The sequence below is a fragment of the Mesoplodon bidens genome (genome assembly GCF_964165515.1).
Source record: "Mesoplodon bidens genome assembly, chromosome: 19".
Taxonomy (NCBI): Eukaryota; Metazoa; Chordata; class Mammalia; order Artiodactyla; family Ziphiidae; genus Mesoplodon; species Mesoplodon bidens.
The window spans coordinates 48863359-48889727 of NC_138179.1; the positions used below are offsets into that span (position 1 = coordinate 48863359).

The window sequence follows — 26369 nt, forward strand, 5'->3', positions numbered from 1 at the left end:
ATTAGAAATTTGAACACTGACTGAATATGTAATGATATTAAAGAATTATTGTTTTCAGAAAGACACAAGATAATGAGTAAATAGTAATAGACAAAGTACAAAGAAGTGTCCCGAAGCAAGGACCTATCATTAACTAAGTCTGGGGCGTATGGGAGAAAGAGACTGTGCTGGGAGTCCTACCCCCAACTTGGCCATTAACTAACCCTGCGTGTAGCCTTGGTCGAGTCTTTTCCCCTCCCCAGTCCTCAGTTTTCCCATCTATGAAATGAAGCAAGTGGATCCAATGGGTCTGTGAGGACTTGTTTATCTCTGGCCTCCTTTTGCTTTGTCCTCACCTGTGCAGCCCTGGAGCCTTTACTTGGTGCCTGTATCACCCCTACCATGTGTCCATAAGAGTATAAAAGCAGCAGGATGGGCAGAAGCCCATAGCTGATGGGCCCTGCAGAACAGAAGAGACCACCTCCCTGAGGCACCTTGCCTGGAGGATCAAGCTGCATGATCCCAGGTGGACTGCTTCAAGCCCAAGGGGAAGGATGTCCAGGAAAGAAACCTCTGGAGAGGGACTTCACTGGTGGTGCAGTGGTTAAGAATCCGCCTGCCAATGCAGGGGACACGGGTTCGATCCCTGGTCCGGAAAGATCTCACATTCCATGGAGCATCTAAGCCTGTGCGCCACAACTACTGAGCCTGTGTTCTAGAGCCCGTAAGCCACAACAAGAGAAGCCCACACACTGCAACAAAGAGTAGCCCCCGCTCGCCACAACTAGAGAAAGTCTGCACACAGCAACAAAGACCCAACACAGCCAAAAATAAATTTTAAAAAAATTACAAAAGAAACCGCTGGAATACTTCATCACCCACAAACCACACACATGTGTTATCTGCTCACTGGGATGGTTTGGCTTTTCCTGATGACTGGGGCCTTTTGGTGAGCTCCCTGGACCTACACCCTGGTCTAGTCACCTGCTCGGGACTCCAGCTGAGGTGGGGTCCTGCTGCCTTTGACACACATCTGTGGGCAGAAATGAACAATGTCACTGGATCATTCCATATCACCTGCCCCTCGACTCCTTGTTGCTGGCCTCTGCCCACCTGCCCTTCCAATAGCATCACTAAGAAAGTATCAACCTTAGCACAGAACCTCACACATTGAAAATGTTCAATCAATAGAGAGGGCTTCCCTCCTGGACCATCACAGGGGATTAAAATTCCCTTGAATCATCAGGAGCTTTATCTCCAGAAGTTTGAAATAAAATACCCACCACCTGCTACCAACACCAACCAATTTAACACAGGAACTAAATAATACCCCAGCCCCAAAGAGTAAGAAAGACAATTCCATGAAAGTGAGCAGTACAGAGTAGCAGCTAAACCCAGCATGTTGGTGTCAAACCTGAATTCAAATCCTTGCTCTCTCTCCTACAAGCTCTGTGATTATGGGTGAGTAACTTAACTTCTCTGCATCTAATTTCACAAGAGTGCTGTGAAGATGAAATGATTCACTGCATACACTGCTTCGTGCCTCACACCCTGGGAGGGCTCAATATGTATTAACAATAGGTTCTATTGGGAGGCCTCCATTATCGCGTCCCATGGGTGCTCCACCATCACCTCCCCACCCCCAATTAAACCTTGTCTCCTTTCCCTGTCCCTTATAAAAAATGACCTTTCCACCAGTGCTTCATTCTTCAGCCTGGTTAGCTAAGCCTGTGATGTTGCAGTGTCTGATAATGGAACGCTGACTTTTTTTTTTTTTGGCTGCATTGGGTCTTCGTTGCTGCGCGCAGGCTTTCTCTAGTTGCGGTGAGCGGGGCTACTCTTCGTTGTGGTGCGCGGGCTTCTCATTGCAGTGGCTTCTCTTGTTGCGGAGCACGGGCTCTAGGCGCGCGGGCTTCAGTAGTTGCGGCACGTGGGCTCAGTAGTTGTGGCTGGCAGGCTCTAGAGCGCAGGCTCAGTAGTTGTGGCGCACGGGGCTTAGTTGCTCCGCGGCATGTGGGATCTTCCCGGACCAGGGCTCGAACCCGTGCCCCCTGCATTGGCAGGAGGATTCTTAACCACTGCGCCATCAGGGAAGTCCGCCTTGTTTCATAATAGCAGGGTTTCAGACAAGGTGGAAGGCCAATACAGAGGGTACCTTGAGCCTGAGCGGCCTTCTAAAGGCACCTCCAACTACTCCATGTCACTTCTGTGGATGACAGACCCGGAGCTCTGGCTGCTGCCCCACTGGAGACAGGACATATGGTAGCACAGGGAGGGCTCTCGATGTTGAGGGACCAACAAAGTGGAATCAGGAGCCAAAGAGACCACAACCCAAATCCCGGCTCTACCACTGCATAAATTAAGATATTAATGCCCAGCTCCCAGGCTGGCGAGCATAGAGGAGGGAATACGTTTACGTGTTGGAGTCCCCGCAGCTCCTGCCTTCCTGTACCTGGACCTCTGCTGGCCTCTAGTGGCCACTGGATAAATTGCACAGAGAGTTGGCTTGAAAACCGGCACGTGGGAGAAAATTTGCCCCAACTTCTGAATCTTCCTAATACTGGGATCCTCAACCATGACAGACCCATAACTCCCTTTTCACAAAACATATTTTGTGGGTGGTGTCGTTGTTGCTTCCGAGGCTTCAGCATTCATGATGAACTTACTTCAGATTGTGCGTGACCACTGGGTACGTATACTTGTCCCTGTGGGATTTGTTGTTGGTTGTTATCTAGACAGAAAGAATGATGAAAAGCTAATTGCCTTCCGAACAAGAGTCTGTTATATAAAAGGGAATTAAGACCCAGTGAAGAAGTCACCAGGAAGTAAAAGTTGCTGCTGAATTACAGAATGTTCACATTTTTTAAATTATAAGAGAAATAAAAAACACATTCATTATTTAAATATATATATAGTGTAATGATAGTAATTTTTAAAGATTTTAAGCACTTTATTGAAGTATTGACATATAATAAATGACACTTATAGTGTACAATTTGCTAATTTTTGGTTTATGTAAATTCTCATGAAGCCATCATCACATCAAGATAGTGAACATCTCAATCACCCCCCAAAATTTCCTTGTGCCCCTTTCTACTCCCTAGTCCCCCCAAAAAACTACTGACCTGTTTTGTCATTATAGATTAGTTTACACTTTCTAGAGTTTTCTATAAATGGACTCATACAGTATATACTCTTTTTTTGGTCTGGCTTCTTTCACTCAGCATAATTATTTTGAAATTTATCCACGTTGTTGTGTGTACCAGTCATTCATTCCTTTTTATTGATTTGTTTAATCCATTCATAATGACGGTAAATTTAAAAATCAGCATAATGCTTTAACTATAATATAAAAGAGAAACTTGGGGAAAGTAATAAAATAATAGGTAAGTTCTATGAAGATGCTCAGGCATGATTACACTAAAACATATAATGTTGTAGTCACATGCTTTACCTATACATACAGTTATATGAGCCCAGTTCTTTGCCAGAAGTTTTGGTTTGACTCCAAAGGCCAGCAATTGGCCACCCCATGCAAGAGGGTCCGAAGCTGGGTGGATGATGTGTGGGGACTGAGATTAAGCAGAGAAAGTGGACACAGGCAATTTTTAGCTCAGTGGAAGGATTCATTTCTCGAAGGGCTGACCATCAGGGTGGCATGCTTCTTTTTGAACTATGTGAATGGTGTGTCTGGACTGGACCACCATGGAATTTCTCCAGTCTATTAATTACTCAGACTTATGGACCTGCTAAGGTCCATATTTGATTTTTCAAAGGCAGGTGTGTATTTCACTCATCTTGCATTTCACAGCACAATCTAGGAGCTTCCATTGCACTTTCCTGAGCAGAGACATAAGTCTCCCTCCTTGCCCCATGCTCCCAGGTCCAGCAGCAGGCAATGGTACTTCTCAGTCCTGCTGGGGGTCCCCCCTAGGGACAAAATATGATTTTATGGGAGAAAGTGTTTGGCAATGCTTTTGGGCTATCAAGGCTTTAGAACCTTCAGTTATATTTACTTTCTTGGATAATCTACCCACTGTGTTGTTTTTTTTTTTTGTTTTTTTTTTTTTTCTTTTTTTTTTTTTCTTTTTGCGGTATGCGGGCCTCTCACTGTTGTGGCCTCTCCCGTTGCGGAGCACAGGCTCCGGACGCGCAGGCCCAGCGGCCATGGCTCACGGGCCCAGCCGCTCCGCGGCATATGGGATCCTCCCAGACCGGGGCACGAACCCGTATCCCCTGCATCGGCAGGCGGACTCTCAACCACTGCGCCACCAGGGAGGCCCTACCCACTGTGTTTTTATTAAAGAAATCTGTTGCTTGCTGGTAACCCTTGGCTTCCGAGTGGCCAGTCCTTGCAAGGAATTCACTCCAGAAACTTTGAAAAATTTAGTTTACACAACACTAATGCTACAGAGAAGGATCCAAGGTCCATAGTGGGACACATAATATTCAGGTTCTCTAGTCTTTGTTTCTTAACTTCGTTTTTAACTTATCACCCAATATTTCCCCCTGAAGCCAATTAAATACGTTACACTTTCATTCTTATGTTTTGCTTCCTTCTGTTTTCCTTGGGAATGTTTTTCTTCTACTTTTTCTAACTTCTTGAGTTGAATGCTCAGTTTGCTTGTTTTATTTGAATGAAAGCAGTTAAGATTATGAATTTACTTCTAAATAAATTTCAGACACTTAATATATTAATGTCATTTTCATTGTTTTGCAAACCTGTTATTCCAGACTTTAATTTGCCTTTGACCCAATAATTACTCAGATGGGAAAATGTGTGTGTGTGTGTGTGTGTGTGTGTGTGTGTGTTTCTGTTAAAGTTATAAGAAACTGAGGATTTTAAATTATAGCCAGAGTACGGAGCTTATGTAATTCCTCCTCTGGGGACAAATTATGGTATTATTTGTAGCCTAGTTTATAATCAATTTTGTCACTATTCCTGAAGTATTTGAGAAGGTATATATTCTGTGGGGTAAAGTACAAGCCTAAAAGTAAAGTAAAAAATTCAGTCTTATGAATATATGGTTTGAATATGTCTCAGTAGTGACTATCTTTTCATGTATTTTTCCTGGAACACAGGTTACCTGTCAGATCTGCAAACTCACCTTTTTTCAGCTCTGGTGTCTTTGTCCCAGTTTAAGGCTCTAATCTTTATCATCCATATCCATCCTTTTTTTGTCCCATTGTTTTCCACACGTCTTTCTGCTCTGCATTTGAAGAACTTCCCAAGTGTGTGACTACAGCCTTGATCGACTCTTCTGCCATGTGGATTCTGCTCTTTCTGCCTTAAATACAGATTTCATTTCTGTCACTGGATTTTAGTTCCTTGTATTCTGCACTTCAGCCAGTGGTATCATTTGGGGGTTTTCTCATATTTTATTGAAAACTCAAAGCAGACACTTCCTTAAATTTTCCTCTGGTTTCTATAGCAATTTATTGCCAGAGCATACTTTTCCAGTATTGCCATTAAAACTGACAAGTGGAGCCCCTAGCTGGGCCTGTGCTTAGTGCACCTGCAGACAAGATAATTAAATTAAACCACAGGATGCCTCTGTTACTCAGGACCTGGCACTCAGCACTGGCACAGCACGACTTAACCCGAAACATCCACTCTCTTGACTAACAATGTTTAGGCCCTGGGGAGATGCTTCTTTACATCTTACCCTATGTTCATGGGGAAAAAATGCAACTGCGTCTAAAGGTTTGATGAAAGCTTAATGACTCCTGCTTGGTACAATTTCAGAGTCCAGAGATGCTTTGAGCAGAAAAGAACTTAGGAAAGAGAAAAGACTAACTTGTCAGAGCTTTCCTCTCAGGTAGCTTGAACGCAATAGATTTGAACACAATGAAATATCATTTTCTAGTAGTGCTGAGTGTACAATTCTTATTTTCATGTTTCTACTCATGGTTCCGGAAGTACAGAGGAATTAGTACAGTATTTGCCTCAGTTGTAAAAAGCTGAGGAAATTTTTGTAATATTGCATAAATCACATTACATATTACTCTTAAATTTTTATATATGTTTAGACTTCAGACATAACATGATACTAATTCTTTACATTAGCAACAAGATGGACATTGAGTGCTAGACTTATGAATTTTAACATTTTCATTTAAAAAGTTTTAAATTAAAAAAAGTTTTTAAATTAATTTATAATTTAAATAAAATTTAAGTTAAATTTTAAAATTAAAAGTTACTTAATAAAATTTAATTAAGCTTTCAAAGAGTAAAATAAAGTGTTTGGATTTATATAAATAATTTTGACATAAAAATTTAATATTCATTCATTTTAATTTGTATTTTGCCTTTTGAATTATTAGATACCTTTCAATATTTTAAAAAAGCTAATTTTTGGAAAACAGAAAATTAATACATTTTTCACATAAATTTATATTTTTGATGAAAATATATTTAAAATTTTGTACTTTGAATATAATTATGTTTTTAATTCTTAAATATATTGAAAAATCTTGATAATAGTAATATAATTAGTGATTGTATTGAAAGGGAGATAAGAAAAATAAAGTTCATGGAATATTTATAATCCTTTAGGAATTATGTATATGTTTATTATTCATCCCAACATTGTCAGCCCATTAATAGAGCATCTGGACATGTGGAATAAAAATTAAATTCATTCATCTTTGACATTTTGCTAACTTTCAGTCATATATAAACCATAGCTTCATACACATTTAAAAATTTTATCCTTTTAAAGGAATGTTTGTCAGAATATGAGGATAGAAAATATTTCAGTTAACAGCTTGTTAGTTTGATTTATAACTTGTAAATATTTATTTAGACCAATGATCTGTGGCTTCCATGTCTTTTTGTCCCAGGTTGCAACATTCAGAATTTATTCTTGGGTCCCAAGTTGGGTCCCAGGTTGGGTCCCAGTTCCTTGAATGGGTAGAAATCCATTCAGGGCTCATGTCTGTCACAGTTGGGGGGTGGGGGTGGAGGGTCCCTCTGGTCCCCCTTTGAGTGCTGCCATCATCGCCTCTAAGACTTTAAGCTGCAGGGAGACCCTCCCCTGGCCCAATTTCCAGCATGTGGTCCTGGGCTATGGAAGCCTCTCCTCCTACCCAGAGCTCTAATTCTACACAGACATGATTGTGTGGGTCATCTGAGACACCTGCATATGTCTGGCCCCAAACGATACTTCATAAAGTGGTACCCAGAGAATGCCCTCCTCCCAGAGTTCAACCTCCACCAGAGCTCCGGCTTGCTTCACATCCCAAGATGCAATACGCTGCTGTCCCACTGGGGAGGGAAGTCCAAATCCAGAAGTTATGGGGCATCACTGCCCACCTAGAAAGCTCTTCCTACTTCCTTTCTGTCAGGCCTTATCACCCTGTTTCAGAGGGTGGCGTGAACATCAGTAACAGAATTTTCTCTTGCTTCCTTTTTGCTATAGTTGGTGGAAATGTCTCCCAGACTTCCTTGGTGACAAATGATACTAAGGTGTGGCCTTCATGGGGAGGTGACAGGTTGTCAGGTCACCATTCCATGGATGGTTAACCCCATCCTTCCTCTCCTGGCAGGTCTCTTTTGGTTGTAAGTGACAGAAACTCAACTCAAACGTGTTTACACAAGAAAGGACATTTATTGAATCATAGGGTAGCAGTAAGGGCAAAGGGTGTTTAGGTTGCAGAAGGGTGGACCCTGGGGCTGGAATCCTGTCTGGACTCTGATCCCTGTTCAAGGAGGCTTATTCTCTCGGATGGGTCGTATCCACGTGATTCTAAACTGTCTGCCTCTGGTCCACACCCAAAGTCTTCCTGGGAGAAGCTGAGCTGCTCTGCTTAATTTCAGTTCAAGATACACTGGTTGGGGCACGGGCACACCCTGCCACCTGGAGGGCAGGGCCCTGTGACTGTGGCACTAAAGCCCCATGGGGGTAGGAGTTCCCTTAAAGTTTCCCAGAAGGGAAGGGAGGTGCGCAGACAGAGCAACCAGCCCTCTCTACCCTATCCCACAGTTGTCACCAATCCCTCCAGGCCCATCTACCATTTCTGCCTGAAGTTTGGCCTCAAGACTGAGCCAATTTGCATGTAAGACCAGAGTATTTCCAGGAGAGTGATGACATCACAGAACTGGGGTTCCAGAAGGTGGGGATAGCTCAGCACTCCCGTCTTCTTTAGAACATGGAGAGCGGTGAGCTGGGCGGGGCTAAAGGGTAGTCCATGAGGAAGAGGAGGCTCCTACCCAAACGACTTGTTCTACAGATTCTCACAGAAAGCTCTAGGCCGGCTGGGACCTGGGGTCAGAGAGGGATAGGAGAGCGGTAAGCTCGGGAGGGGAGGTTGGGGGTGCACCTGCCCGAACCACTTTTTCCCCAGGGAACCCCAAGAGGGGCCTTCATGGGCAGAGATGGAGCTCCCTGCTTTCCGAGGTTTAGTGATACCTGTCTCTGTAGGACCCTACTGAGTCAGAGCAGAGTAAGGTTGCATGAGACACACTTATACTAAAAACTTATTTGTTGTTTGTCTGAAATTCTAATGTAACAGGGCATCCTGTAATTTTATTTGCTAAATCTGGCAACTGTAGGGTGGAAGAGAGAGGCAAAAGAATGGTCGCAAGCTCAGGCTGCAGTGGAGTGAGTCTTAGGAGACAGAATAAAACATCCGTGAGGAGACAGGCATCAGGGTAACCATGTTGTCCAAGAAGCTGCCTGATTCATGAAGCTAGTGGATGGAGGAATCCTCAGGAACATACACCTAGTTTAATGGGAAAGATATATACACACACACACACAAACACACACACCCCTAGTGATAGAAATAGCCTCATTCTTTGCTTTCATGGCATTGATCATTTTGAAGAACGTAGGCCAGTTATTTTATAGATTTTCCCTCCATTTGGCTTTGTCTGATGTTTCCTCAAGATTAGCTATAGGTTATGCATCTCTGGCCAGAATGCTGCATAAGTGACATGTGTCCTTCTCAGGATATCACATCTGGAGACACATAATCGCTCTCTGTCCCTCACTGGTGGTGTTAATTTTGATTACCAGGTCAAAATACTGTCTGGTTTCTCCATTGTATTGTTACTGTTTTTCTCATGCAATCAAGGGGAGATACTTTAAGACCATGAACAGACTCAGTTCTTCACCAAGCTTCCCACCCCCTCATATTTAGCATCTATTGATGATTATTTCTTGCTCAAACCAGTTTATGATGGTTTCAAGATGGTGATTTTCCAACTTCATGACTACCTCCACATTTATCAGTCAGCATTTTCTTGTCAAGAAGAGTTCCCCTTTAATCCCCATTATGTATCTATTTATCTATTACTGTTATGAACTCATTGATTCCTATCTCATTCAGTGGGTTATAATCTGTCACTATCATCATTTATTTTGGTGGTCAAATTGTTCCAGATTACCTTGGAAACCATTATGCATTGTTTTCACATATATGATACCAAAAGCATATGCAACAAAAGAAAAAATACATAAATCGGTCTTCATCAAAATTTAAAACTTTTGTGTTTCAAACAACAGCATCAAGAAAGTGAAAGGCGGGACTTCCCTGGTGGTACAGTGGTTAAGAATCTGCCTGCCAACGCAGGGGACACGGGCTTGAGCCCTGGTCCGGGAAGATCCCACATGCCACGGAGAAACTAAGCCTGTATGCCACAACTACTGAGCCTGAGCTCTAGAGCCCGTGAGCCACAACTACTGAGCCCACATGCCACAACTACTGAAGCACACATGCCTAGAGTCTGTGCTCCGCAACAAGAGAAGCCACCACAATGAGAAGCCCACGCACTGCAATGAAGAGTAGCCCCCACTCGCCACAACTAGAGAAAGCCCATGCGCAGCAACAAACACCCAACACAGCCAAAAATAAATAAATAAATAGATTTATTAAAAAAGAAAAGAAAGTGAAAGGCAACCCACAGAATGTGAGGAAATATTTGCAAAGCATTTATCTGATAAGGTTCTAATACCCAGAATATATAAAGAGCACTTACAACTCAATAATGAAAAGGCAAACAACCCAGCTGAAAAAATGGGCAGAGGTTCTGAAAAGACATTTTCCCAAAATTACACAAATAGCCAATGAGCATGTGAAAAGATGATCAACATTATTAGCCATGAGGCAAATGTAAATCAAAATCACAATGTGATACCACTTCACACCCATTAGGATAGCTTTGATCAAAAAGACAGTTAATAACTCTGTTGGTGAGGATGTGGAGAAATTGGAACCTCCATACATTGCTGATGGGAATGTAAAATGGTACAGCTGCTTTGGAAGTCCAGCAATTCCTCAAAAGTTTAAACTTTAGGTCACCATGGGACCCAGCAATTCCACTCTTTGGTATGTATCCAAAGGAATGGGAACATTTGTCCACACAAAAACGTGTACACAAATGTTCATAGCAGCATTCTTCATAATAGCCAAAAAATAGAAACAACTCAAATGTCCACAAACCGATGAATACATAACCATATTGTGATATATCCATACAATGGCATATTATTCAGCCATGAAAAGGCATGAAATCCTGGTACATGCTACAACATGGATGAAACCTTGAAAACATTATGTTACGTGAAAGAAGTCCAACACAAAAGACCAGATATTGTATGACTTCATTTATATGAAATGTTCAGAATATGCAAATCTATAGAGATAGAAAGTAGATTATTGGTTGCCAGAGGGTGGAGGGAAGTGGAACGGACAGTGACTGCTAACGGACATGGGGTTTCTTTTTGGGTTGATGAAAATATTCTAAAGTTGACTGTGGGAATAGGTGCACAGTTCTGTGAAAAATGATTGAATTGTGTACTTTAAATGAATTAAGGGTATGGTATGTGACTTATATATTGTGAATTATATCTCAGTAAAGCTGTTACCCAAAAAATGCTGCTCCAGATTTGGCCAGTGGGTACCCCTTTGAGCTGGCTCTCATTTCTGTTTGACATGCCCCAGCATCGTTCATTTTAGACTAGGAAAAACAAAAACAGAAACAAAACAACAGGAGACCAAAAAAAAAAGTATTTATAAAATAATACATGAGAGGAAAGAGGAACAGCCAGGAGGGGGGCAGTGAGTAAGGGAGGACATTTGGTGGCTCTCTCCAGATTCCCCAGAAGACTCTCTCTCCTGGGAGACCCGAGGACCCGCAGGCCTTCTGCTGCTCACCCTCCACTGCGTCTCCTCCCCTCTGAGGATGACGGCCCTGCTACTCATCTCCTTGGTCAGCTGTCTCGTTGCTGTGAATCAAGCCAGCCTCATCAACCGATGTGACTTGGCCAAGGTGCTGCACCAGGAGGATTTGGATGGCTTTGAGGGCTACTCCCTGAGTGACTGTGAGTGCCATTTCCTCACACCCCCACACCCCCTTTCTCCTCCTCTCCTGGTCATGCCCTCCGTGGCCATCTTTCTTTTTCTCTCATTTGTTTTTCAAAGTCAAGTTCAAAAAGCAGCCCTCTCCGAGAAGCCTTTCCCAACATTCGATATTTGTTCAACGATTCTTAACTGAGCACTTATTACGTCCCAGGAACTATTTTAGGCTCTGGGGATACAGATATCAACACAGCCCCTTCTCTCATAGTGTTCACATTCTAGGGGAAGAGACAGCAAGAAAGAAACACACAAATATATGAAGTGCTTCCTGGTGGTGATAAACGCTATGCAGAAGAATAAAGCAGTGGGGAGTGACGGGTGACACTGTTCTAGAGGGGGAAGTCAAGGAAGGCCTCTCTGAGGAGGTGACATTGAGCAGTGCTGAATGGAATAAAGGACCTAGTCCCCCAAACATCTGGCGGAAGAGCATTCCAGGTGGAGGGAACAGCCAGTGCAAAGGTTTTGTCCTACTCCATGGTAGAGATAGCTCCTTCTGCCCAGAATTGTAAGGCACTTCTGCCTTATAACACTCTCTCCTTTCATCTTGCTTTGTGGGTTTTTTAGGTACATATCTTCATTCTTATTCTATAGGCACCTTGAAGGCAGCATCTGCATTTGAGCCAGCTAAATGTCCCTCACTGGGTTTTGCACAGTTGCTGGCACACAGTAGGTGATCATTAAGTGCAGAAATCATGCATGGGCAGATGGACAGATGAGTGGTTGTACTGATGGGCGGATGGACTGAAGAATGAGAGGAGAAGCTAATGGGTGTTTCTGGCCCACTAGCTCCATCTAGCCTCTTAGGCTTTGTTCCTTTCTTCTTTTTAAAAAATCAATCAATTAATTAATTAATTAATGGCTGCGTTTGGTCTTTGTTGCTGCGCGCAGGCTTTCTCTAGTTGCGGCAAGTGGGGGCTACTCTTCGTTGAGGTGTGCAGGCTTTTCATTGCGGTGGCTTCTCGTGTTGTGGAGCATGGGCCCTAGAGCACGTGGGCTTCAGTAGTTGTGGCTCGCTGGCTCTAGCGCGCAGGCTCAGTAGTTGTGGCGCACGGGCTTAGTTGTCTTAACCACTGCGCCACCAGGGAAGCCTGTTCCTTTCTTCTGATTCCTCGTCTCCCTTTCTCCTCTGTCTTCCTTGTCCCTCAGCTTGGCCCCCCTCTAAAAACCCTCTTCTCCCTGTTCTAAGGGCTGTGCCTGGCTTTCGTGGAAAGTCACTTCAACATAACAAAGGTAAATGAAAATACAGATGGCAGCTTTGACTATGGCATCTTCCAGATCAACAGCCACTACTGGTGCAATGATTACAAGAGTCACACGGAAAACATTTGCCAAGTGGACTGTCAAGGTCTGGCCAGGGCCCCAGGGTGGGAGAGGTGAGAGAGTTGACCAGGCTCTACTCACGGGACTTCCCTTCCCACACACAGCCTGGAAACAACCCCAGAGGACTGGTTCAAGGAATCAGGGAATCTCTTTACTGAGCAGAGGGTTGACTCGTGTCCCTAAATGCCCATAGGAGGTTCTGCAGTGTACTAGCAGGATCCAGAAAAGCTCTGCACAGGCAGTAGCCGTAGAGCAGTGCAGCAGCCAACATATATTGAGAGCGTATTATATACTCAGTACTTTATGTACATAGCTCATTTCATCCAACTTGCCATGAAGTAGAAACTATTATGATCCCCACTTTATTGGTGAGCAAACTGAGGCTCATAGAACCAGTGCTGAATGCCAAACTGGTGGCCCTGAAGGCTCAGCTCTCACCACCAAGTAGAGCTGCCTTTGGCTAATGGTCTGACCGAAGGCCAAGTGCAAACTCCCACCTCAGGGCTAATCCAGGAGGCCCCACAGGTCCATGATTCTGTCCCCCATCTCCTCCTTTGTACTCTGATTAATGGCCCTGGGCTCTTCACTTGAAGAGCCTCCCTCCTTAGGCAGGACTTTACCTTCATCTCTGTGCTGGCTCTTTTGGCATTTCCTTTCCCTAGAATCCTCCACACTTGGGGTGAACTACCATCCATTAGGAAGTATGGCAGTAAACAGGCTCAAATCTCAGTCTTCCTGCCCCTCCTGCCCCCATTCCCCAACCATCCCCAACCTCCAGCGGCCATTGTACGGATGTCCAAATGGGCCTCTGAGGGGGAAGGCTTGCCTCGTCCGGAAGTTCTCAGCCACTGGGTGGCACATGACTTGCAGGGAGAGCCAGTCTTCGGGACTGTCCCCTGTGCTCTGACGGGTATTCTCTTTCTCCCTTTCAGAACTGCTGAGCCCCAATCTTCTTCCAATCATCAACTGTGCGAAAAAGATTGTGTCCGGAACAGAGGGGATGAAGAACTGGTGAGGAGGACATGGTGGGATGAAGTTAGTGGGCAGAGCCTTAAGAAAGATGTAGTGACAGAGAAAGGGACAGTAGGCCAGGACCTGACCTTTTCTACAGCCTAGAAAAATGTGGGATGTGGCAGGGCTTGGAACTCCGACTTAGAAGACCTGGGATCTGGCTCTTCCTCTGACACCGTAATAAACAAAGCTCTTTTGGTTGCAGGAACAGAACAACTTGAGCTAGCTGGGGGAGATTTATTCTGAGAGGACAAGGTGTCTTGCTGAGCCCACACGAGGGGTGCAGCTGGGCCTCAGGAAGAGGGTGGAAGCAGGGCTGGAAACTTTCCTTTGCAGGTTTCTGCTTCTCTTTGTGCATTGGCTTCACTACTCCCTCGGCAAACCAGCTTTCTCTGCTCTACAGTCCACCAGACAGACTATGTCTGCCCTGAATCTATGGGCTAATGTCCTAAGCAACCATAGAGACTAGCTGGGCTCAGTCCCAGTCCAAGTGCCTGGCAGGGAGGATCTGATGGGTTCAGCTTGGACCCTGTGTCCCAGCTCCATTCATTCAGCTACAGGCATGGAAGAAATTAAGCAACATAAACATGGCTGCCACGGGCCCTCTCTCCATAACTGGCAGCAACATTTTCTATAAAAAGTGTTGCTGGGCTTCCCTGGTGGCTCAGTGGTTAAGATACCACCTGCTAATGCAGGGGACACGGGTTCGAACCCTGGTCTGGGAAGATCCCACATGCTGTGGAGCAACAAAGCCCATGTGCCACAACTACTGAGCCCACGTGCCTGGAGCTCGTGCTCCGCAACAAGAGAAGCCACTGCAATAAGAAGCCCGTGCACCGCAACAAAGAGTAGTCCCCGCTAGCCACAACTAGAGAAAGCCTGCGCACAGCAACAAAGACCCAATGCAGCCAAAAATAAATAAAATTGATTCTTAAAAAAAAAAAAAGAACCAATCTTCTTTCTCTCCACAGGGTAAAATGGAGGTTGCACTGTGCAGGCCGGCCACTCTCCTACTGGATGACAGGATGTCACCTGGCATGAGAAAGGGAGCAGGCCTGTGGTGGAGTCATTCCAGAACTCCTCTCCTCACTTGGGAATTCTTCATTTCTTCTTCCTCTTGCCTCCACCTCATGTTATTTTCTTCCTTTCCCATTTACAAATAAAACTGACCAGAGCCCCAGAATAAATGGTTTTCTAGGGCTTCCTCCTTGTTCCTATCCAGGCCCAGGTCCCTGGTTCCTGACTGTCATTTGCAAACCAAGAAGACCATGATGAAGAAGTTTCTATATTTTTGGAATTATTAAAGCATTCCTTGTGCAAAGAATGTGTTAATTTAATCATGATTAATCCCAAGTATATTTGAGTACCTAATAGAGTATGAGTGTGCTAAGTACTAGAAAAAGGATGATAAATCTGTAAATATTGTTCATGAGGTGTTCATAATCTATCTGGAGAAGATTATGGATCTTCTCCATACACAGATAATGGATACAATGAATAAATGGATACATACGATGAATGCAATGGATAATGATATGGATAATAAATCTATAGTTATTGGTTTGAAACAGTATCAAGATCCAAGTAATTCCTCCAAAGTCAACAATTTTTGAAGTAAAAGAGCTCAGAAGTAGGTAATGGGTGGGGCTAAGGGTCTGATATATTGAGGTGGAGAAAGTCATGGTGGGGATGGAGAAATGTGCTCGGTGATTTGGGGGTACTTTAGGAAAATGGGCTATAAACCAGCTTTTTAAGAATTTCATACTAGACTGTTGATGGCTTTAATGAGTTATACCTTGATTTGCATATTTAAGACTCATGAAAACACTCAAGTCGAAGGATTGCATCTTTGGTGGTCATTTCTCACACAGAGTCGGGAAATCTAAATTTTTAAAGTTCAGTGGATAGTTAGCGCTAACTACTTAGTACTCTAGTCTTCTCTGGGAGTTTGAAGATGAAGCCAGCTGCTATAAAGATGTCCGCACCATTCGATCCTGGAAACTCACACTTTGGACTCTACGCTAAAAATACACTTGAATAGAAACGCTAAACTCCAAAACTTCTGGGCGCGGGGGTTGCAGAAAGGGAGCTAGAGGCAGAGACAAGCCCGGAGTGGGAGGGGCGAGGGAGAGGTCCAAGCACCGCCCCCGTTCCACGCCCACCGAGCTGGCTCCGCCCCTCAGACTCCCTTTTTTAAAAAGCGCGGGCGCGCGTGCGCAGGCGCAGGCCGCTTGAGTCCCGAGCCGCGCACGCGCGGTGACGGTAGGATGGTGGAGTTGGTACCTTTTGCGGTTCCCATCGGGGGTGACAAAACCTTGCTGGTGTGGGAGCTGAGCTCTGGACCCACGGCCGAGGCCTTGCAGGTAAGCCGAGCCGGGGCGGAAGGAGGGGTGGAGGAAGCCGCCCCGCTCCCCAGTAACTGGGCGCCCCGGGGCACTGCTTCAGCACCTCATCTGCCTGTGGTATCCGCTGAGAGGAATCTTAGTTCTAGAGCCGACCTGAGCAGTCAGCTCGCCCCACAGATTTTTTTTTTTTTTTTTTGCGGTACGCGGGCCTCTCACCGCTGTGGCCTCTCCCGCTGCGGAGCACAGGCTCCGGACGCGCAGGCCCAGCGGCCACGGCCCACGGGCCCAGCCGCTCCGCGGCATGTGGGATCTTCCCGGAGCGGGGCACGAACCCGCGTCCCCTGCAACGGCAGGCGGACTCCCAACCACTGTGCCACCTGGGAAGCCCGCCCCCACAGATTTTTGAGAAATAGTTCCCAACAGACGGCATTGCCTCCTAATGCTTTTCGAAGCTTAGGATTTCAGAGGGAACCTTGTTCATGAAATGAGAAGTGTTTGGAGTTGCAGGCTCACCACAGTTGCCTGTGGCGAAGGGCTGGGGGAATATAAGGGAATGGGCGGTTTGGTTTCCTGGGCGTGAAATTTCCTGCACTTACTTAGCATGGGACCACCCTACAGCATTCTCTGTTCACAGTCTTCTCCCAGTTTGGCCTTCTGTATTCGGTCCGAGTCTTCCCAAACGCAGCAGTGGCCGGTCCTGGGTTCTATGCCATCATCAAGTTTTATTCAGCAAGGGATGCCCACAGGGCCCAGAAGGCATGCGACCAGAAGCAGCTTTTTCAGACATCTCCAGTGAAGGTGGGTCCAAATGTGGAATTCCTTGCTCTACTGGGATGAAGTGCTGAATTTAAAACTAATAGGCCATCGGGAATTCCCTGGCGGTCCAGTGGTTAGGACTCTGCACTTTCACTGCTGAGGGCCCGGGTTCAATCCGTGGTCGGGGAACTAAGATCCCAGGGAAAAAAAAAAAAAAAAAAAGGCCAGCGTTTGTACAGCACTGTGGTGTACAGAATGCTCTCAGATGCACTGCTCCACGGATCCCTCAGTTCCCCAGTTCTTTCTTTCTTTTTTTTAGATGAAGAAACTCGAACTCAGGATGGTTAAGTGACTTACTTAAGGTTCATGACAGTAAATGTGGAAACTAGAGGCCAAACCCAAACTTAACTGATGTTAAACCCCATGTCATTTTATGCTGCCCCTTAATTTAAGAAATCTTCACAAGAGTCTTCCTTATATTTACTTTTATGTGGATTTTAAATGTGTGAGGTTGACAGATTCTTTTAAATCAATTAATTAATTAATTAATTAATTTTTGGCTGTGTTGGGTCTTCTTGCTGCGCGCCGGATTTCTCTAGTTGCGGCGAGCGGGGGTTGCTCTTCGTTGCGGTGCGTGGGCTTCTCATCGCGATGGCTTTTCTTGTTGCGGAGCACGGGTTCTAGGCACGCGGGCTTCAGTAGTTGTGGCTCACGGGCTCTAGAGCACAGGCTCAGTAGTTGTGGCACACGGGCTTAGTTGCTCTGCGGCATGTGGGATCTTCCAGGACCAGGGATCAAACCCGTGTCCCCTCTTAACCACTGTGCCACCAGGGAAGTCCCAAGCTTGCCAAACTTTTGTCAGATGTAACATAAAGGAGGCTTCATCATCATCATCACTCTCAAACTGCCTATTCAGAACTCCCTTCAGATTCCAGAAAATGGTTAAAATATTATTTAATGCATTGTAGAAACCTTATTCCATATTAACATGCCATCCAATTTTACCTCCCCAGAATTAGCATTTCATTATGTGCCTCCATTGAGCCACCATTCCTTTTTCAAGGACCTTTTCAATTCCTCTGAATAAGTGAGTGAGGCTTAGAGTTCCCAGACCTTTCACTTTATAATTGTGTGTCTTCTCTGATTGGCTTCTTGCTCTGGCTACTTCCTACTGACCTTGCTGCCTCTTCTCACCCATATTTCTTTACTCACTGATTTCACCTTTATTGAATCTGAGAACTCTCCTCAGATGTGACTCCAGGTACACTACCTCCCACTTCTGTACCCTGTTTAACACCCTCTTCAATCCTGGCTGTACTCCCTGGGGTTGAAATGATTTTGTGTCAGACATTCTTTAATTTGCGGACCCTGTGACCGTTTCACATAACCAGTCAGATATTACAGATGGTCCTGGAAAGATTATGAAACAGTTACTTGGTATCAGCTGTGAGTAATGAGTTCTTTTCTTATATTGGACAATAAGACCATTCCATAAGTTTAGGTTCTGAGATTTTCACAGCATAAAGCCCGTCACTGATAGAGTAATGAAGAAAATGTTCTACAAGTCACTATAGAGTTGAGAGGAAAGGGCATTCATATTAGATTTCTTTATTTCATGCAGAGCCTTAGTTTACTACCCACACCCCCGAAATCGTTACCTACTTTAATTATGCGTTCTTTTAAATTTTTAATTATTTATTTATTTGGTTGCACCGGGACTTAGTTGCAGCAGGCGGGCTCCTTAGTTGTGGCTCAAGGGCTCCCCAGTTGCGGCATGTGGGCTCCCCAGTTGCAGCAGTCAGGCTCCTTTAGTTGTGGCTCGCAGGCTCCTTAACTGTGGCGTGCGAACTCTTAGTTGCAGCATGCATGTGAGACCTAGTTCCCTGACCAGGGATCGAACCCAGGCCCCCTACATTGGGAGCATGGAGTCTTAACCACTGCATCAGCAGGGAATTTCCAATTATGTGTTCTTTTATTCATTGGCAGGTATACATACTTCTTATCTTTTTTCCCCTGTATTTTTTATAAATACAGAAAAGAGAATAACATCTTAAAATAAAATGAAGGAAAGGCCAAATGTATCTGAGTTTTTCTCAGTAGCACGAAGGGAAATGTTTGCCAGCAAGAAATGTGGCAAGGTTATCCCAGATGTCACCTGTCTCTACTACCCAGGGGCTCAGAGCCCTTCTGAAGCTTCCTTATTGTCCAGGACAGCTCCATTATGACTCACCATACAGGGCCTAGCCTCCCATGCGACACTCAACATTTAAAAATTAGTCTTCATTTCTCCTTCCCAGCAGGCAGCTTCAGTTGGAGAAAGTAATTTCATTTTCTTATGTACTCCTTCATTCACTCAGTCAACAGACCATCTCTCCTCTATTATATGCCAAGATCTATGCTGGTTTCTGGTAACAAGGAAATAATAATATATGGTTCCTTCAAGCACTTAAGGAGCTCATAAACTAGTGACAGAGGAAGATGCACAAACAAATCAATAAAGAATTAACAATGCTTTGACTTTATTTGTATTATTTGAATTTTTATGACTATATTTATATACTACACCCTGTTCAAAGTGGAAATAGACATTTAAGAAAGAGCTAGTGATGTAAAAAATCCACAGTAATATGTAAGTTATTTAGAGAGTTAAGACTGGAAATATTTGCACTCTCAAAGAAGCTTGTTAATGCAGATAAACCTTGAATTATTTTTTTTTTAAGAAGATGTTGGGGGTAGGAGTTTATTAATTAATTAATTTATTTATTTATTTTTTTAAGATTTTTTAAATTAATTAATTAATTTATTTATTTATTTATTTATTTTTGCTGTGTTGGGTCTTCGTTTCTGTGCTAGGGCTTTCTCTAGTTGTGGCAAGCGGGGGCCACTCTTCATCGCAGTGCGCGGGCCTCTTACTATCGCGGCCTCTCTTGTTGTGGAGCACAGGCTCCAGACGCGCAGGCTCAGTCGTTGTGGCTCACGGGCCTAGTTGCTCCGCGGCATGTGGGATCCTCCCAGCCCAGGGCTCGAACCTGTGTCCCCTGCATTAGCAGGCAGATTCTCAACCACTGCGCCACCAGGGAAGCCCCTATTAATTTATTTTTATTTTTGCTGTGTTGGGTCTTCGTTTCTGTGCGAGGGCTTCCTCTAGTTGTGGCAAGCGGGGGCCACTCTTCATCGCGGTGCACGGGCCTCTCACTATCGCGGCCTCTCTTGTTGCGGAGCACAGGCTCCAGACGCGCAGGCTCAGTAGTTGTGGCTCACGGACCTAGTTGCTCCGCGGCATGTGGGATCCTCCCAGACCAGGGCTCGAACCCGTGTCCCCTGCATTAGCAGGCAGATTCTCAACCACTGCGCCACCAGGGAAGCCCAAACCTCTAATTCTTTTGGTTGCTTTATTTACATTTATAGAGGTATACGTATTCCCTCTTCTAACAGGGGTTAGTAACTTGGGGAGGGGGTGCTACAGATTAAGGTCCTGATTCAGTGGCAGGTCCATCTTATCTCCTCTTCAGGTCATATTCTCAAGCAGGGGCTACAGGATGAGATGACTAAAACAGTTCACTTCCTTTGCTTACCCCCAGCCCCATAATAGGCTTCTGCTGCGCTTCCTTGGTTGCTTTCATCATCACTTTCACCACCAGAGGTCAGGGAACCTTCCGGTTAATCAGGGGTCCTGGAAATGATGCAGAAAAGTACTGACTTAAAAGTAATAAATAACATTTATTTAGGGCTGACTGTGAATTCATTGCTTAAAATGTCCTCCTTAATCTTCACAACCACTCTATGAAATTGGTATTGATAAATCTCAGGTATATCCAAAATAAGTCTCTATGTAGGGTTGTGATATTTTTAGGTCTTTTATGTCTTTAGGTTCGTCTCGGCACCAGACATAAGGCGGTTCAACATAATACGCTGGCCCTAAACAGCTCCAGATGCCAGGAATTGGCAAATTACTACTTTGGTTTCAATGGGTGGTCAAAAAGGATCATCAAGGTAAACTCTGTAGATTTTCTTTGACTAACCAGACTCCTTTCAACGTTGAACTCCTAGACTTTAGAGAGGAGAATAGAACAAGGTTATGGGGAGGAGATGTGAGAGGAGGCTTCCACATGGAAATATCTGAGCATTGGCCTGCCACCTAGAATTAGTGATAATCTCAATGACTTGGATGGCGGTGTCCGTAATTTTCTCCAGTGTTTGTATGGTATATAATAAAAAATAGTTGTCCATATCTAGTCATTCATTTGCAAGTCTCACTTGATTTTGAAGCTATTGCATACCTAAACTATTACCTGGGATTGCTGGAGTTCAGTTTTTATTTCTAACAACAGGATATTTTTGAAGTCTAGCCTTTAATTCAAAATCCTAACAGCTTCAGGATCTTTCTAACCTTGAAGAAAGGGAAAATGAAGATATTGTGACACCACTTCAGAAGCAAAGCCTGAAGTTCTTCTGTGCTTTAGAGGTGGTGTTGCCCTCCCACGAGTGCAGGAGTCCCGGAGTTGGCATGGCTGAGGAACCTTTGGATAAGTTGGAGGAAGGTCTGTTTTCCAGTATGTGTGTGGGGGGGGAGGTAAGGGAGTGGGATTTCTCTTTTTTCCTTTCTTTCTGAAACTCAACTTTTCAGATACATCATCACCTTTTCTAAGCCACTAAAGCCTTGGGCAGAATTTTTCTGCCTGACAATATAGGTTTTTATCTTAGGCAATACCTGACAGCACCTTAAACTTTAGCATTTTAGAACTGACCGCCTGCCAAGAAGCTTAGGAGGAGGGAAAATTAGTTAGTTGATTTTTTTTTTTTTGGTTAATAATTTGTTTTGTGCTAAAATAGTCCTTCAAATACAGATGTCTTCTGGCCTTCAGTTATCCCAACAGAATCATTGTCTAAAGATTGAAATAAACTCTTGTGTAAATGTTCAGTCCTTTGCCTCCTATAGAAGGGCCTGAGCGGAAAAAGTAAATGTAAATCCCTAGGAAGGGGATTCCAACTGGTACTGAGTTTTTTCCTAGAATCCATGGCACTTGGGCTTAGGGTTTTAAGTCAGAGGCAGGGCTGTTAGCGAATGGAGTGGAGGAGGTTCCACCATCCACCTGAGTGGGTGACGGTTCAGGAGAGGCCAGGTCATCTGCACTACCACCAAATCTATCTCACTGTATGAATCCAGCCCTTTACGCACAGGAGAGCAGGGTCTGTAGCAGTGTAGCCTCAGCTTGTCCACTTGAAATCTGTGAGTAATATGAGATTTGTGCCACGTTCTTGGTTTGCATTTCCCATCGAGTATTTTAGGAACTTCCAGAATAGATCTGAGCAGTAAAATTGTGCCATGCCAGGGTATACCTGCAACAGAGACATTCACCCGTACCCCAGTGTTGTGCCTGCCCTTAATCACTAAGATAATGATCTAAGAATCACAGATGCATTTTTAGTTTTACACACATAACCTAGAAATCAGTTATGCAGACAGGCATTTTAAACTCATCTGTTTTGGTTGGATTTAGGGTCATTATCATTCCTTATGGAAAGGAAGGTAACCCAGAAGCTTGCTATTCAGAAGGCTATGACAGATGCATTCCAGAAACTGCTGATTGTGGCCTTAGGTAAGACCTTTTTGATTGTCCTTGAAGTACTTCAGTTTCAGTGAGCAAATAAAGTTACTTGAAAAGTTAATTGGATGAAAATAATGGTTATCTAAAACATTACATATTCTTTCATTCACCAGATGCTTTCAGCAGTCTTCAACTTGTTCTTTGTGGCATTTATGAGAAAAACGAGAGCAAATATTATTGTCCCCAGTGTTTAGATGTAGAATGACTTGCCTCAGTTCATACAGAAAGTGTTTGATCCAGTTCTTCCTCAATTGCTTGCTTATCATACAGAATAGTGTAGTGATTATAAGCCTTGGACACCTGTGTTTGAGTCCTAACTTTGTCTCTTAGATTTTGTTGTTGTTGTTGTTGTTGCAATTTTAGGTTTTTCTAGCCAGAGACATTTGAAGGTATTTAATATCGCTAAGCTGCAATTTCTTTATCTGCAAATAGGGTTAGTAATTCAGCTTACCACCTAATGGTGGATACTGTAAGAGTAAATGAGATGATGAATGTAAAAAACTTTAAAACTGTGCCTGAAAGCAGGCATAAGCAGACAAAATATATTGACTATTATTATTATCATTGTTGTTTTCTTGTTGAAGAGTTTATTAGATTATGTTTTTGGAATTAATTTAATTTCAGTTTTCATTTCTGATATATTGGGTGAATATGATTCTTATATAATAATCGGCTACGTTTTTGTGAGCCTTGAAAGTGGTCATGCTATTGAATAGCGTTGATTGTGTTCCCTATCGAGTTATACAGCGGTGAGAATGTCACAGGCTGTGCCCAAAGGAAACTTTATGACTAGTAGATTCCCGGAACAGAATTGCTCCCCTGCTTCACAGCCCTGCAGGCTTAGAGACTGAGAAATCCTAGCTAAGTTGTCAGAGACTTTATTTGCTTGTAAGCGTTGACCCTGGATTGGTCTTGGCCTTCCCACCTGGGCAGTCCTTCCAGTGAAGTTTGACTTCCCTGGTCATCAGGCAGAATCTCCATCAGCTGTCAACTCTGGGTAACAACCTTTAAGAACCAAACTAAATGTCTGGGTTGTTTGTCCCTAATATGCCAAGGTATTCCTTATATGTACTCCAAACTCCTTAGACCAAAAAGCCTGGTGGCTCTAGCTTGCCTTGAGGAAAGCTGTATTGTCCAAGAGGTACATGGGCCAGTTTCTGCCAGTAGAGTGTTCAAATGCTCTCCCTCTCTGTCTCTGTCTCCAAAGCTTTGTTCATCCTATCTGGTAGAATTTTGGTCCCAAGGAGTAGGCACTTGCCTTGCTTCTAATATGAAGTATCTATTATAGTCCAGTGGTATCTATCCAGGTTTGAACTCATTTTGACCCCCACCTAACACCTTCCTATTTCATTGTATTGTGATTGAACATTTTTGTTTCCACGGCTTTTAATTGCTATGTCATTATTCCTTAGTTCTTATTTCTAAGATCATAAAGGTTTTTGAACCAAAGTTGATACTTCTTATATATTTTTTCACAAATAATTATGATAAAAACTGTCAGATGAGGGAACTCCTAGGAAAATGCTCTTATTTTCTGCTTTTAGAAATCAAAAGAATGTCTAATTATTGGGTGCTACCATTGTATACAGGAGGTTTTAGAACAAGAAAACTTCTGAATTGATCCTTGTTAACTTTATTTCAGAAAGTGGTAAAATAGCTGTGGCATATAGACCCTGTGAAGAGGTCACAGATGCTAGAATCGAAGAGGAACTACAGGATTTAATTCAAGTATGTGGAGATAAAAACTCAAGGGGGTACACAGCCAGTGTAGCCATAATTCAAAACAACCAGCAGGATTTGGAAGACTTTGGCATGTCTACTCAGCTCTGTCTTCCTTAGGAAAATGTGAAACTCTGAAACTGCTTTTGAGGCAGGGAATTTCTAGGACTTTTCCCAGTCCCGAGCCTTGTCTCTGGCCCCTTATTTGAAGTTTGGAGAGCAGGATTGAGGGCCATCAGTGTACGTCTGCAGTTGTGGACACAGGAGAAGACACAGGCCTTTTAGAACTCCCCTCAAATAGAATTGCAGGGATTTGGGAACAAAGTAACTATGGCCTTAAGTGTGATTATGCTACAGTGTTTTAAAACTATTCATGCCTTTCAAGTAAGGTATATTACCCAGATCTCAGCGTCTCATATATATCTTGTGTTAAATATTTTGCCGAAGAACCTTTCTGTAAACCAATTATATGGATGCCTCGAATTAGGGATTAAGTTGTCAACGTAATTTCTAAAAGAAAACATTAATGTACTGCATATAGGATTTTTATTAAAAAGGAGCAAAAAATGTGTTTCATGTCATTGAGAGCTTACTTTGGGGCTAGATTTCTGATTATTTAACTCACCCCAATGTTGCAAAGTTTGTTTTGAAGGGAAGAAAGTAGAGAAAGAAAAGGTGGTTATGTTCTGAAAAATGTAAAAATTTTGGAAGTTTTTCCTGTACAAAATAATTATTTTAATTCAATTTAAATCAGTCAAGGAAACTTCAAACATATCCATGTTTGGGTTTTAAGAAGTCTAGCTTCCTGTGAAATGTGAGAGGAAAGGATTCCATATTGCTACTAAAGATTTCGGAAACCTGATTATAACAACAGATCCATTCCTAAATGAGGCCAATCTTGGAATCAGTTCCATTTAGAAACCATTATGTGCTAGGCCCTGGAAATAAGATGAAGCTCCTTCTCTCTTGGAGTTTAGGTGTTAAAGGTGTACCAGACAATTAAAAAGGACTAAAATTAAACAGATTATGAAAAGGACTGTGAAAAAAGTAAACTGGGTGCTAGTTACAGTATTTCAAGAAAATTACTTAACATGCTGACTTTAACATTCTAAGTGTCTTCTCCATGTCTGCACACAGGGTAGACCTCTGAAAAGTGACACTGTAGTTTTTTCTAGATTAATGGCTCTATTGAGACAAGGTGGGATGGGGGAAGTTTTCCCATGCTAATGTAAAGGGCCATTCACTTGGTTTTAGACTCTTTCCCAGAATGAATTGCTCACCTGCCCCCAACCCCTCCTACAGAAGTTCTGGAGTCATCACTGATTCCGTGGTAACCCCTAGTAACAGAGTGGTGAATGAATAATGAGACGTGAATACTGAGAGTTTGGAGGAAATGGCAACATTTTAGAATAATTGTAAGGTGTGTTCCCCTCCCGCCACCCTGACTGGTGCTCATTTTGCAGGTCAGCTACTTTTCTTGTCAGCCGTGTGGCCAAAGGGAGGAAGAATGTCTCTCAGACTTCAGCTTCGAGGAGGAAGAGTTCAGATTGCCAGAACTGGACTAGCACTTTTGAATTTCCCAGAATGCCACGTCCTGTGGTTTCCTCGGGAAGCTCTGCATCCTTCCCAACCCCCCTCCACCCCTGGGCTGCTGGAGTTTGGGGCCACTCGGGTCTGCAGCCCAAATCCCGCCTCATTGTTTGGGGCCAGGGAGGGCGGGGCGGGGTTGGGAAGAGGGCCCGGCAGGAGGTAATTGTCGCCTTTGCAAGGGTAAAGATGGCTTGCGCCCTGGGGACTCTGGGAAAAGGGCCCACTCTGGTGGCCCGCATTGGATCTCCGCACGAGCCTAATAAAGGTGGCGTAACTAAAGATGTCATTAATAACGGGTGGGACGTTAGGCGGGGGAGGGGCGCGCGGTTGCTAACGGTGAGCCGGCGCGGCGCTGGCATAATGGTTCAGTTCGGTTCTGAAGGAGGATGTGGCTCCGGCTCCTCACTGGCCTGGGTCGCTGCGCGTGGGAGCCGCCGCATGTTATGTCCTGGCTGTGCCTCTGTGTCGCTGCTGCGCCCCACGGCTCCTCCTCACGTGGCAACGACTGTGGCTTCTAGTCCAGGCAGTTCAGCCTCCGGAGTGGGCCCTGGGCCCTGTCCAGGTGACCCCCAACCCCCCGCGGCTGACTGAGGCTTGGTCTTCATACGCCTCAGACCCCCCTCCCAAATTGCCCCATGCCCTTACACCCCTGGCAGAAGCCGGGGGCTTTAATCAC

At 44.1% G+C, this 26369-nt stretch overlaps 2 protein-coding genes and 1 pseudogene across 7 annotated transcripts; all 3 read left to right on the forward strand.

Moving 5' to 3' along the window:
- Positions 1-2562: 2562 nt before the first annotated feature.
- LOC308607537 (NADH dehydrogenase [ubiquinone] 1 beta subcomplex subunit 1-like) lies at positions 2563-2884 on the forward strand (annotated as a pseudogene). Its single transcript has one exon. The product of its transcript is annotated as an NADH dehydrogenase [ubiquinone] 1 beta subcomplex subunit 1-like (transcript).
- Positions 2885-11167: 8283 nt separating this feature from the next.
- On the forward strand, positions 11168-14715 carry LYZL6 (lysozyme like 6; the record flags this gene model as incomplete). Its single annotated transcript, XM_081218388.1, has 4 exons — positions 11168-11306; positions 12530-12688; positions 13596-13674; positions 14646-14715. The coding sequence occupies 4 exons, from the start codon at positions 11168-11170 to the stop codon at positions 14713-14715; spliced, it is 447 nt and encodes a 148-aa protein (XP_081074514.1).
- Positions 14716-15909: 1194 nt separating this feature from the next.
- On the forward strand, positions 15910-26045 carry RDM1 (RAD52 motif containing 1). Of its 5 annotated transcripts, none has more exons than XM_081218273.1 (7): positions 15910-16037; positions 16638-16817; positions 20646-20768; positions 21148-21328; positions 22277-22375; positions 24027-24112; positions 25567-26045. In XM_081218273.1, exons 1-7 carry the CDS (start codon positions 15942-15944, stop codon positions 25666-25668), a joined length of 867 nt encoding a protein of 288 aa, XP_081074399.1. In that variant the 5' UTR covers positions 15910-15941; the 3' UTR covers positions 25669-26045. The 5 variants fall into 5 exon arrangements, 3 of the variants coding, with proteins under 3 accessions (XP_081074399.1, XP_081074400.1, XP_081074401.1); XM_081218274.1 differs by having other exon boundaries at positions 21148-21316; positions 25567-26044; XR_014013909.1 differs by lacking the exon at positions 25567-26045 and having other exon boundaries at positions 21239-21328; positions 24027-24104.
- The last annotated feature ends 324 nt before the right edge of the window (positions 26046-26369 follow it).

Bases quoted from the DNA above. Each gene is read 5' to 3' on its own strand.
- RDM1 (XM_081218273.1), top strand. From the start codon at position 15,942: ATGGTGGAGTTGGTACCTTTTGCGGTTCCCATCGGGGGTGACAAAACC. The intron at 16,038-16,637 runs GTAAGCCGAGCC...ACCACCCTACAG, and splicing joins CCACGGCCGAGGCCTTGCAG to CATTCTCTGTTCACAGTCTT. The intron at 16,818-20,645 runs GTGGGTCCAAAT...TTATGTCTTTAG, and splicing joins TTCAGACATCTCCAGTGAAG to GTTCGTCTCGGCACCAGACA.